General features: G+C 35.1%; 1 protein-coding gene across 1 annotated transcript in view; it reads left to right on the top strand.

Annotated features, from left to right (window-relative positions):
• LOC126743660 (junctophilin-1) overlaps positions 1 to 13,937 on the top strand; it is a 72,229-nt gene that overhangs the window by 43,672 nt on the left and 14,620 nt on the right. The window contains exons 3-9 of the mRNA XM_050450863.1: positions 778 to 1,073; positions 1,136 to 1,303; positions 1,358 to 1,689; positions 3,231 to 4,001; positions 10,550 to 10,752; positions 10,813 to 10,982; positions 12,595 to 12,795. Coding sequence (XP_050306820.1) covers positions 778 to 1,073; positions 1,136 to 1,303; positions 1,358 to 1,689; positions 3,231 to 4,001; positions 10,550 to 10,752; positions 10,813 to 10,982; positions 12,595 to 12,795 — 2,141 coding nt within the window. The remainder of the gene's footprint in view (positions 1 to 777; positions 1,074 to 1,135; positions 1,304 to 1,357; positions 1,690 to 3,230; positions 4,002 to 10,549; positions 10,753 to 10,812; positions 10,983 to 12,594; positions 12,796 to 13,937) is intronic.

Below are 13,937 nucleotides of genomic sequence, written 5' to 3'. Positions count from 1 at the left end.
CGTAGTCTAGTTGGATAATTATGAAAAAAACCATTTGTCACAAATAAATTAAGATTTTTAAAATAAGTAAATACACGAAACGCATACGCTGAAAAACCCCAGAATTGGATCCCGAATCAGAATCCTAGAGCGGATTATGGCATAGTATACACAAACTAACTGGTATTTATCCATTAAGGATCTAATATTTCTTAGACTACTAAGAATATTCAGACTACTAGAAACATTTATTTACATTGTATTTATTTCCTTCGATTTAAAAGTCGCGCCAAAAACTCGCCTCCTAGCGGCTATAGTACTTGCGCAGACTATTATTGTGAAGATTCGCCAACTTGTCCAGAGATGTCGCTAGTTATTACAATATTTTGGAAAACTGAGGTGCTTCGTGTAATAAACTTTTAATTTTTTCCAAGTTTTCATGTAATTTTTAACAAAACTTCATATTTTCGCTCAACCTCAAAGCTCTGTCGTGGGTAAATTTGTTCGTTGGGGTTTAAGCGATAAATTTTTGATTTTTTCCAAATATAGAAAGTGTTCCTATATTTCTAGCATTTTGGATGCTTTAAAAACAATTAAAACTTTAGCAATAATATTTAAACTTACAACGGAATAGCGTCACTCCATATTCAGTACTACAACAGTCATTTCTGCATTTGTTTTGCTGGTAGGTATGTGGAGCCAAAAAGGTAAACTATTAAGACAAATATGAATTGAATGGAAATTCTCCACCCGTAGAGCGGTTTTTAACAAACCTCTATTAAAATCAACTCTTTACAGGTACCTACCAAGGCCAATGGATGCGAGGCATGCGTCACGGTTACGGGGTACGTACCAGCGCCCCCTTCGGCAAAGCGTCGAAGTACCGAGGACACCAAAAAGGGCTGCGTGGATCCCTATCGTCCCTGCGCAGTAGCGAACCTGGTGCTGCGCCCCTCGACGCCGCAGAGAAACGTGACCGAAGAATCGACGACTCGAGGGGCGGGTTCGTGTTGCAGAGTAAAAGTACCGAACAGGCGACGAGCAGTCGACGCAGATCCTTGGGATCCGGAAATATTAAAAAGAATATTTTTAAGGTACCAACGCAACGGGGGGATATTCCTGAGGCCTTGCCTATCAAAATCCGAATTTGTTTCAGGGTATTCTTAAAAAAGGGGCGAGCACCGGCGAACTGGACAGGCGAACGGGCTCGGGTAGTATACGTAGCAACGCCTCATCCGCCTCTTATATCAGTACCGATTCGGCAGGTTCAGCCATGACCAACGCTTCGATGCCTTCGGATTCCAATGCCAGTTTTGTGATAGACGTAAGATTTCTATATTCCGTGTCATTCCCGATTTATCAATCAGGTTCTTTTTAGGACGAACAAATGGACCCGAACGTGACAGAAACTTACATGGGCGAATGGAGCAACGACAAACGTTCGGGTTACGGTATTAGCGAGCGTTCGGACGGCCTCAGGTACGAAGGCGAATGGTACGCGAACAAAAAGTACGGCTACGGCGTAACGACGTTCAGTAATGGGGAAAAGGAGGAGGGCAAGTACAAGAATAACGTACTGATCACTAGTTCGAAGAAAAAGCTGTTTTTGATGCGAAGCGCCAAGTTTAGGGAGAGGATAGACGCGGCGGTCAATGCTGCACAGCGAGCTTCGAAGATTGCCTTGCAAAAAGCTGATATTGCCATATCGAGGTAAGAGCTACTTAATATCTGGCTATCTGGGGCGGTTTGTCTGCAGCTCCATGGTATTCTGAGCATTCTCCTATACAGCCATGTCTCAGTTCTTTAATATCCTCTATATATTGTTGTAAAATTGTGTTTTTCTATTGCAGTTTATCCAATTACGGATGAAAACATTCATTTTATGAGAATTCTTTGCTTATTTTTAAACTGCGTCCATGATATAGGTCAAAATCTCGATTTTTTGGCCGGTTCTTGGGACATTTCCCTGTCTCAGTTTTTTAATATCCTCGGTATCGTTCTAAAATTGTGTTTTTCTATTGCAGTTTACCTATTTAAGTAAAGACATATAGGTGAACTCTATTTATATATCTTTTGCTGATGATTATTTGTTTGGTTTTCTATACATTGATATTAAGACCATATTGTTGACTGTATACTGTGCGCTATGGTCCATTCACCTTTGTAGTGCTTCCAAGCTATCTGCTATCAGTATGGGATCGTCGGCTTATCGAATTTTATTCGGTCATACTCTGTTTAGAAGGATACATTCTTTTACTCCGTTAAGGGCCTTTTTGACATTTTTTTCGGAATATAAATTTAATATCAAAGGTACGAAGACACATTTCTGTCTACCGCCATATTGTATTTTCACCAGTGTCATTCGATTTTCATCAAGTTTTAGCTTAAAATTCATCTGATATCTTTAGCGTAAAAGCTGGTCTCTTCCAGGATCTTGATCATTTTTTGATGTTGAAATCGATCAAATGCTTTTTCATAATCGATTAGAGTTGAGTTACGTATACATCACAGTTGACGTCTCTGTATCTCTGTATTAGGACTTTAAAGAGTGCCTTTCTGGTTTCGACTGTTTTTATAAGACCCATTTTAGATACATGTACGTTCTTCGTTTGTGGTCAATTTTTCTATAAATGATTTAAAAAAAACAACTCTAGCATATAACGCATCAGACTGATGTTCCGATATTCCTCGCATCTCTTTGCTCCAGGTTTTCTGGGCAACTTTCCATAGATATTTTTCGGAGATATTTGCAGAGTTATAGATTCTCTTGAAGATGTCGGTAATCCAGGCTATTCCTTCATCATCCAACAGATTCAGAAATTCAGCTTCTATGTTCTCTGGTCCCACTGGGTTTCTGTTTTTCATTTGTTTGCTATTTCTACCTCGTGGTTTAGTATGGTTGAGCCTGTATCTTCTTCCGACAGTGGATACGAGATCTTTTTGATTTCTCAAAAAGCTTTTGTATAATATGTCTTTAAGTATGATTTGCAGATCAACTTTATCAATGATAATTTTTTGTATATATGATTTTCAGAACTTGTCGCTTGTTAAAGTTAGTCGAGTCTTACAATATTTTAATTTTTTGCGTATCTCTCTGCTACTTCTTTTCCTTTGACTTCTCTAATCTTTTTCTTAATCTGTGTCTGGATCTTCTTGTACTCTTCTTTATGACTTTATATCCGTTATAATAGCTTTAAAATATTTACTGATTATTTCATTTTATACTCTCTATTATATAATTCTTATTCCAGAACTGCCACGGCTCGAGGTAAAGCTGAACAAGCTGACATAGCGGCGGCCCAAGCTCGAGACGACTCGGAAATCGCGGAAACGGTCGCGCGCCAATACGCGCCCGACTTCAAGCAACCCGGCCTGGAGAAACTGAAACAGGCGATGAAGTATCGACACCAGCAGAATCGAAACTTGGACATTTCCATCGAGCAGAAGGACTCGAACGTGCTGAACCAGATCCCGAGCAACGTCAATCAGGAGAAGGTGCAGCTGAACCAAGTGCAAATGCAAAACCAGATCGGGGGTGGTAAACTCAACAAACAACCGAATCAGTTGCCGATCAACCATCCGTATCAACAGATGAATAATCCACAGCCAACGGGGAACCCTTACCTGCCTTACCAGAACCAAAATAAGCAGCAGCAGCAACAGCAACAACCCATTTCAGCTTACCCTTCTCAGCAAAATCCCGCTTATCCCGCATCAGCTAACAATCCGAATCCCGCTTTGCATAATATTAACGATTTTAGCAGCCAACAGCAACAGGACGCAACAAACATGCTGCAACAAACGACCGGACATCATAAGAATCCCGGCAACGAATATTCCAATCAGGCCCTAAATAATCCAAGGAATTCCATTACGGGGGAGAATGTAGCGAATACGATACGAAGGATGTCCCGACGCGTGTCCAGGGACCGACCGTATTTAGGGAATATCGGACAGCAGTCTTCTATTGACCATTTCGATCATTATAAGAGGCCACCCAGTAGAGATTCTAGTGTAGATAGGTAAGTTTAAGGAGCAGCATTGAGGTTATGATTGATCTTAAATTATGAGTTAAAAAAGTCCCGGACTTTCTTAATAATTCGTGAACGCGCCCCTTTATCAAAAAGTCTCCTATAATAATTATAGACCTCTTTCAGTTCTACATTAGGAAGGTAACTTTGCACATACAGGGAACAACAGTAGTAGAGACCAAATATCATCTTGTTAAAGTCAAACGGCTTTTTGTGTTGACATTCGGCATTTGTGAGATTCTGTGTTTTTTATGTAGTTTCTGGTCGAAAAAGAGAAAATGTCTCATTGGAGTGTTTTTGTGTTACTGATGAACTGTTACGATGGAAAAAAGGCAATTAAAGCCCATCTTTTCACTAATAAATATCGATACTTTCATAACATCATATCATGGGGGAACCGTCTTTATACACATATAATAGGATGCCCTATTGGCTTAGAAATAGGCCAAAATAAAAACTTAAATGTGATTGTGTGTGTGAAATACGAGTATAAGTGAAATAAGAACATATTTTTAAATCTAAATATTTTTTTAAATAATAAACTATTAATAGACAGTAAAATAAAGAGTACTGTAGTTTTGTCCACAGTTTTACTAACAGGACTTATTTCATATTTTGTTGTTGTCTTGGCAAAAAAATGGCGTAATACCTATGTAGATCTATTATAGTTATTACGTATTTTCAATAAAGATATTAGGTAGATTAGTTTCCGATATAGTAATACTGTTCCTTTGAAGAACTCAGTACCCTGTATCCTATTATTAATAAATATACAAATATTTTTCGACGACGTCACTGGTAGTAATTCCTCGTATCGGTGACATCAATATTGGGATCGAGCGGCGTTGTCACGTCATTAACTTTTTGTTTAAAATACATTATCTACATTCATTTAACGTTGAATATTTACTGAATTAAAGAGTATCTTATAGTTATTATTTTATTGTGTGAGAACAGTAGTACACATTTTTATGATATTATAATTTTTTTTTGCAATTTCTATATAAACATTTGGCATGATTGCATCAGAGATGTTGCAAGTAAAAAAACTACTTACTACTACTTCTAGCCTTTCAATGTTCTAACACTTGAATTAATTTATAAATTAGTTTTAAATATATTTTAATAAGTATGTCACTTTCTGAGAAAGAAAGAATACAGTCCTAATAATTTCGAAGTCTACAGGATAAGATAAGATTCAGAGATTTGAATAAACTGGAAATTGCTAAGACCGCCAACAAATAGGGAGGCCAAAAACCGTAAGCAATGACCAAAAACGTCTAGAAATACAACAACATTTTGTTGAAGATCCAAATTTATCATTACGTGGAGTTGCCAACCAGTCAGACGCTTGATTTATTCCTTAAAAGCAATAAACTTCATCCTTATAAAGTATATGAATTATTTGAAGATGAAGACAGGCTAATGGTAATTTTAATCAAATATGGTTCTCTCCTTATTCTGGAATTAATAGGAGAAGATTCTTAGATACGACTTTTCTAAATCCTTGGATTGACAGAAGAGGTGAAATTGAATGGCCAGCAAGACGCCCTGATCTTACACCTCTAGACTACTTTCTTTGGGGGGCATTTGAAAAATCAAGTTGTGACAAAGCCGGAAAATATTAACGTATTAGAGTAGAATATGAATTGATATAACTCCTGCTATGTTAGAAAGAGTAAGAAATGCTTCTTACTACAATATGGCACATTGTCAAACCGTTCAAGGGAGCCATTTAATTAAATAGCTTTATTGTTTAAATATTTTTTTTTATCATTTATGGGTTAGTATCTGCATGTTTTATTTATAATAATTTTTAAGTGTATCTTTTAATCTGTTGAAGTTAGGTATAGGATATGTTAAAATTTTGCGTACAATCGGAAAATGCATAAGAAAATATATCATTCTATTTAAAAAAAGATAACTTATCTCTACTACTGTTGTGATGCCTCCTATATGTGCAAAAGAGATTTATAATTTTTATTTGGACTTAATAAATGTTTCTTTAAAAGTACGGGTTTGTGGTACCAAATTGTCAAAACTGTGTTGTCAGTCATTCACATCAATTCATTAATGAACCTTAAATGAAAACGTTAAAACATTGTTTTTACTACTTCGAACTAGTCCGCAGGAATAGACATATTAATAATATTGTCCACGTATCTTTCTGAAAACATCATAAAGCTTTCCATGGACAGACTGCAATGATTACTTATGAGATTCCACTTTTTTTAAATTATGCTCTTTCTTAAATCTGTAGGTATATTGGTGAAAAGAGATCAAGAGTTGAAAATACAATCTTTTTCCAGGCAGTTCGTTTAAGTAATAACAGTTATTTTGTATTTTCTATTATATACTTAAAAAATCTATAGATAACAAGTAGTTGAACACCCAATTTGACTCTCAGTTGCCTGGAATTAATGAAATAACTTTTTCCTTCCAGGCAGTTGAGAAATAAAAACTCCGTAAAGAAAAAAACACAATTGCCTGGAAAAAAAATCAATAATTTTTTAGATACTAAAAAATTAATTAAACGAAGTGTAGAAACATTGACAAAAATCACTTAATACCTGAAAAGCCTTAAAAAATAGCCTGAAAAAATCTATAAATTTGTTAGGTTCTAAGAAAATTAATTACACTTATTGCGGTTCAAAAAGCTTGAAAAATTTTAAGAATTAATCAGATTTAAAAAATTTATGATTGAAACTCATTGAACAAACATTATAAAAAAAGTATTTTTAGTGCGTGAAAAATACGAAAACTCGGTTACTCAATTGGAAAATTTCAACAAATTTTCAGGTACTAAAGGCGTGCATTAAAATGATTGTGGTTTCTTGATAAAAATCACTTTAAGTGCCTAAAAAACTTGAAAAAAAGCCTTCAGTTGCCTGGAAAAATTCAAAAATTATAATTGAACTCATTTGGGAAATGATGACACAAATAAATTTAAATGCCTAAAAAACACCAAAAACTAGACAATAAATAATTTTTTTAAATTTAATGAAAAAGCATTGAAAAATTCTATGTATTTTTTGTTGGTGAAAAAAAAACAAAATTTGGCCCCAATTGCCTGGAAAAAAACAACATGCCAAAGAATGAATTAAACACATTGGAGAACCATTGACATAAATCACTGTCAGTGCCTGAAAACCTTAATGAAATCGCCTCAATTCCCTGGACAAATTCAATAATTATTCAGTCCTAATAAAATAATTAAACTTATTGGGGAAACATTGACAAAAATTACGTTTAGTGCCTAAAAATCATAAAAAATTGATTAATATGCCTGGGAAAAACAGCAATATTTCAGGTCCATTATAGGGAACACTAAAAAAATTGATGAAAAACCGTCTGTGTTATCCTGGCACTTACCCTGTCTAATGACAAGGGAGGAAAAAAAACTTTTTCTTTTATTACCTTCCGCATGAAGCAAAAAAAAGTTTTAATTGAGCCTAACGATCGCCCTTAACGCAATATCGTTTTTATAAATTTTAGGTAGAAAATATACCTTCGGTAGATTTAATATTATTTATTTAATCTTTGGTAAAATAATTTTTTTCAAGTCATCTAAAATTTGATGTAGTGTTGTGAAATTCTTATGTTAAACTTCATAGGTGGCTGTATCCTTCCTATGTAAAGCAGTTGGATAGTTCTTGCTATATAAAGCGACTGTTACATCTGCCTTTGTAATAAGAATGCTGTTATAGCAATTTAAAAATTGTATTGTTTCATTACGTCAATATATAAGTTAAAAAACCTTCTTTTAGTTATCTGTAGTTATTACAGCTTCTCCGAGGAAATTTATTTAAATAATTTTCCTCCTGTTAGTGTAACAATGATCCTGCAAGACATAAATAAGAGATAAAAATCCAACAATGACTTTCCTATGCATTTTTGGTAAAATTATTAAAAGTACTTTTCATTTTGTCGCTTAAAAGTGTATTGAATACAAACATTTAAAAAAAATAAATTGCCATACTTGAAAACTGCCTCTTTTGATTAAAGATTTATCATGATTTTCTCCCACTGTTTAAAAGATAGAATTAAAATTTCTTTTTCCAGCGATAGCCCTTATTATTCTGAAAAACTTTTATTTAAGCAATTTTTCGAAATCACAGATTTCCTCAAAAAAAAGAATTCTCTTTTTAATTCTGGAACGCAGGCCATTTTATGTAAACTACACTTTTTAAAAATTTTTTCTTGGCTCTCCTATGGGAAATAGATAATTTTTATATAAGTCATATATAAGATATAAGCCGATGGTTAATAAATTTCCTTCATCTAATTCCTAATTTCTAGTGCTTAATTATTCACACCTTTCAGGTTAGTTTAAAGCGACAATAGGAAACTGATACTAAATATCTTACTTTCCGAGTTATTTTCAATTGTATCCAATGAATCTGAACAAAATTAAAACCCAAAAAGTCAACAGGCACAGACAGTGTACCTGCTTAATATACAAAGGTTTAGCTGACTTTTTAGCAAAGCCATTGGCACATATATTTAATCTGTCCATAACGAGCAAGTAATTCCCACAAGCACTGAAAACAGCTTTGGTCCTATACATAAAAGTGGCAAAACAAATGAAATAAAAAACTACAGACCTATAACCCTTATTAATGTCATAGGAAAAATGTTCAAACTATATGAAAACCTAACGAATCATTTCAAACCAAGTACATATTTCTAAATTTCAACGTGACTTTGTTACTGACAAAACAACTGTCACCAACCTTTGTATACTGTCTGAATATGCCCCACAAGCAACATCAAGCAAAGCTCAGTTAGATGTAATCTATACTCAGTTTTCTATTTTTTGCAGTGTTATCTGCGAAATTGGATCCTAATGGTAAAGGTTGGCAAAAGCACTTCAATTAGATATAGGGCTACCTCAGGTGTACGGCAAGGTACCATCTTAAGTCCCCTTCTTTTTAATTTATTTATAAATTTATTTCCTGACTGCGTATCAAAATCTGTGGGACTTCTTTTTGCAGATAACTTTAAACTTTTTAAAACAGTAACCAACCCTCAAGATTGCATTTTACTGCAGAGCGACATAGACAATATCAGTATGTAGTTTCGCAACAATAAAATGTCACTAAGTGTTCTGTTATAAGTTTTTCAGGGAAGGTAAATACTATTGAGTATGATTACAAAATTGATGGGCTTATCCTGGAGCAAAAGACTAAAATTAGGGATGTGGGAGTTACTTTTTTGGAGTGATATGAAATTCAATACACATTATATAGAAATAGTCAATAAGGCTTATGAGTCTTTGGGGTTTGTGATTAGAAATAGCAGGACGTTTGAGCTAGAAACTATTGTTGGGATTTATAATGCCCTTGTTAGACCACACTTGGAATATACTGCACAAATTTGGATGCCATCCGCCCACATTCACATAGATTACAATATAGAAAAAGTGCAAAAAAAATTCCTGCACTGTAAAAAATGGCTTTGTATTTTTTACTACAATGTTGCGTCGCCCTTTTTTTTACTTGTAGCAAGAAATCCTATAGACATATCATAGTAAATCTGACAGTATCCTAAACTCGTCTCTAAAAGTGGTAAATAGCCCAATAGTGAGTCGCATATTTTACTACAATGAAATTAGGAAATATGCGAAAATAGTTGACAGAGTTATTGCTTTTAATATATTAAATCTACTCTTAGTCCTTGTCCAGAATTAATTAACTATTTTTAGAGAAAGCTTCAAAAATAGTAATATTTTTTTCTGACAACCTTTTGTGACGTTTCCTTTAAAAAAGTTACTGGAAAAAATGATTTTTTATCAAAAATCTTTTTAAATGGTGCTCTTTAGATATTGCGATTAAAAAAGACTAATGAGATTTCTTATGAGATATAGAGATAGATTTTCAAATGAAATTTGATTTTACCGCCTTAATTTAGCCTTAGCTGATTAGTCAAATTAACCAAGCATAAATGGCCAACTGTCAAATTAATTGTCATAGCTTCCGTTGCCAAACGGGAGGTCACTACCAAATCTGTCACAGAAATTTCTATCTATCGGTTTGAATGCAACCACCAATTCTTTATATTTTTGTGTTTTGTGGTTATGTTGTTCCCGTTCTCGTGACCTTTGACCACATAAGCTCTTCGTAAATTTTTTAAACAAACTTCATAAAAGTCAAGAAATTAATAGACTTTTTGGGATTTTATACAAATATTCGACTTACATTACGTTTTCTATATTAAAATATTCTGTATATTTTTCTTAATATGTTTAAGTATTACTATTTCTTTTGCATTAGATTTTTTAAACATTTGATCTAATTTTTTTCCCATTCTCAAATTTAGTAAAGAATATTTTCTTTAATTCAGTAAGGAAAGTCAGTCTTGTTTCCTTAGATGTAAATTTGTATATTTTCCCTTTTCAATTTTATGTATGTTTCTTTTTTCCATGTTGTTACTGAATTATTTATATTTTTATTCCAGTACTTGTAATTACTAGTTCACTGGCGTTAGTAATGGGTGCTAAATAAAAAAAAATCGGTATCAAATTATAAACTTCTTTCCAGGTATTCTAGGGCAACAGGTAGATTAAGTAACTCCCTATCGGGATCCAGACAACCGAGCGTGGATCGAAACGCGGCTCAACAAAGACTGGCAGAAACACCGGACAGAACGTTGAGGGCACCATCGGCCGTAAGAGGTACCACTCCGACCCCCCAAGGGTTCATGACAACGAACGGGGGACTAAAAAACGGATCGGTTCCGACAGGTACAGGTTCAAAGTTTTACGAGCGGATAACGGTGACTTTGTGCTTACTTACTTGGGCAGGTCAAGGGGTGCCGACGAGTTACGCCAACGGTAACGCGATCCCGCCCTTCGAGGACGTGATAATTCGGAAACGGGGTCTAGGACAGGACATCGTGCCGTCCCCGAACCAGCCGAAGCGGACCGAGAGTCTCTTCATTCCAGGACAGAATAATCAGCAGGCGGCAGCAAAAGTAAGTTGTTAAGAAAGTAAGATTTATTGTAGTTGCTCAATGGTACAAGAGTCTGACGTGATCTATCTTAGCCTGAAAATCAAATAATATTGAAGTTTTTGTATATTTTCATCTTTGGCTCTGTTGCATTCGGTGTTTCCTATTGTCTGAATCATCGTGTCCAAAAGTCCAATCAAGTCCGAAAGTAGAAAAAATTGAAGAATTTTCATTTCTACTGATCATCTTGAAGTTCTAGATAAGGTCTGAGGTTTTCATGAAAAACCAGCAATATCGAGTCAGTCAACATTACTCGATATGGTCCATAAATTCAACAAATTGACGGAAGTAAAACGTTTCTGCTATTATCGTTTCTTTTTCGAATATAAATAAATGTGAAATGCTTCGGGCTGTACATAATTAGTGGAACAATAATGTTCTAAAAAAAGCGGAACGTTACCACAATGTTTTCACTTAGTGCGACGATCTGTTTTTGCCACAAACAGATTATCGTGTTAGTCCAGGGTTCTGATAGAATTTCTGGAGAGAATTGGAATATCGAAAAGGATTCTGACAATTGTTTTTTTTTTTTGGGAAAAACAGTTTCTTCCAGGCAATTAAAAATCACTTTTTTATTACAATCAATAGACACACAAGAAGCCATTTTTCATTTTAATCAAACTTTATCTTTTATTAGAGGTTTATCGTAATTTTCTCCCAGTGTATAGAAGATAAAATTAAAATATCTTTTTCCTGCTAGTGATAGCCCTTATTATTCTGAATAACTTTTATTTACACAATTTACTTTAGACCCACAGATTTCCCATTAAAAAATAATTTTTCTTTGCAAACCTGGACCGCAGCTCATCATGTAAAAATTCCACTTTTTAATAATTTTTTCTTGGCTCTCCTATAGGAAATAAATGATTTTTATATGAGTTTTTTAATTGTCTTCTTATGAGCAATAAGTAACAGATTTTTTTTTCAATCGAACAACTTTTCCAGACACCTAAAGTAATTTCCAAGTTATGGACATTATTTTTGGATAAGTTTCATCAAACCAAACATGATTCTCGACCCTGGAACGCACCTTAACCCCCACACTAAAAATATCAAAAAAAAAAAATTAATAAAATCCACACGGTCAACGAAATTCCTTAATCGTTGGCATTGGATGACAAAACTCAAAAATATCGTTAAACCTGCCGTCTCTCCCACCACCGAGGATCTCGAGGCGGCGTCCCGGTGCCCGGTGTCTAAAAGCGTCGATATCCCACGGGCTCATCAGTGACACCGCGACGCTCCGCATCGATGCGTAAACATCCCCTCCAATAAGTTTCAAGGATGCATCGGCATCCGACCTCTTTTCGAACTCACCCCGTATAAAATTAGTGCGTGTGCTCGTCCAGTTCGTACACACTGATTGACTTGATTTAATTAAAATGTGGTATACGGGGGACGATGAGGAGGATGAGGACTTAATGTTCTCGCCCGCCCTCATGGCGAGGAGGGCGAGCGAGAGCTGGATCGATACGCCTCCCGTTGAGGTTGGTATCCAGAGAAAAGTGTCCTGAGAAGAATCACGTTTCCTGGTTGCGTTAGTCTTTAGCAGAATCTCATCGGGTTACCTTTTTAGGTGTTACAGACCCAGACGTCGTTGCAGAGGAAGAAATCGCTGCCGGATGTGCAGGAGTTGCCGAGGGCGACCCGTCAGATGCCCAGGGAGGAGGTCTCCATGTTGGGCTCGGCACGCAGGGAGGAAATCAGGAGGCAACTGGACGAGCGGGAGAGGTTGCGTGCCAATCCACTACTTTATTTAGTCAGTCCGCAAGTCAAGGTAGGACTATTTTGAGGTTTTTTTTTGTTGTTGTTGTTGCTGTTGTTGTTGTTGTTGTTGGGGCTGACGATGCTTGTTTTTTTTTGTTTTGTTTTGATATTGTGTGTTCCACATGGTCTCAATGAACATGGTTCATATACCATGAGGCCTAATGACATCTGAAAACCATCAGTTGGCACCTTAGAACATTGAATGCCTAGAATAAGCCTAGCTGCACCATAGGCGAGGTTGTTTGAGTTCACCTGCATCTCTCAGGCAAAAATCGATTTCCTAATTTTGCATTCAATATCTAATTTTTTTGATCCACTACATATTTTTTTAATGTGTTGTATTTTGTAACAGGTAAAAAATTTACTCTTTAAAAGTTTGGTTTACTTGCTAACTAATAATATATACTTTGAGAGTAATCAACAAACTTTTCAGAATAAAAAAAGATTCCTGACAAAGAAGTTAATGAAAAAAAAGCAACTTGGCAACGTAGAATACATCTATGTTTACAACGCACGTATCCGATGTTGCCACCTTGTGTTGTTTTTCACATCTGTAAAGCTAGCGCCCGATCAATATCCTGCAACCAAAAGTCTAGAACGCACCATATGTCGTTTGCCAGCAGCCTATTTATAGTCCGCGCCCGCTGTTATTTAATCGATATAATGCCCGTATCTCCTGAAATTTTCAAATATTTTTTTGTCCAGATATTAACGATTAATAACTAAATCGATTTATAGTGGTTACAAACCTCTACAAAAAAAAGATTTTTTTTTTGTGAAAATTTCTTGAAAAGTCGAATGTTAAAGGAATGAAAAAGGCTCCTAAAGGATTTGAATTAATCTTTTTTCTATAATAAATAGCATCTTAACGCATTTGAGATGGTTGCAAACTTCTATAAAAAAAAAGTTTTTTGTTAAAAAATTATTGAATTGTTAGATGTATAAACCGATTACTAAGACTAGATAGACAAAAAAATTACTAAAACTCCTTTGGAATTCCAGGGCATTATACTGATTAAATAATAATGGGCGCCGACTATAAATATGGCAAACGACATATGCAGCCAATGTTCTATTATAAGGTATTCAATGTTCTAAGGTTCGTACTTATAGAGTGGGTATTATGAGGTGATTCGGAGTTATTCAGGAGCA

The sequence above is a fragment of the Anthonomus grandis genome, chromosome 13, assembly GCF_022605725.1.
Source record: "Anthonomus grandis grandis chromosome 13, icAntGran1.3, whole genome shotgun sequence".
In the NCBI taxonomy this organism is placed as follows: Eukaryota; Metazoa; Arthropoda; class Insecta; order Coleoptera; family Curculionidae; genus Anthonomus; species Anthonomus grandis.
The sequence above is the reverse complement of the archived record's forward strand: the minus strand, read 5'-3'. Positions and strand labels throughout refer to the sequence as shown.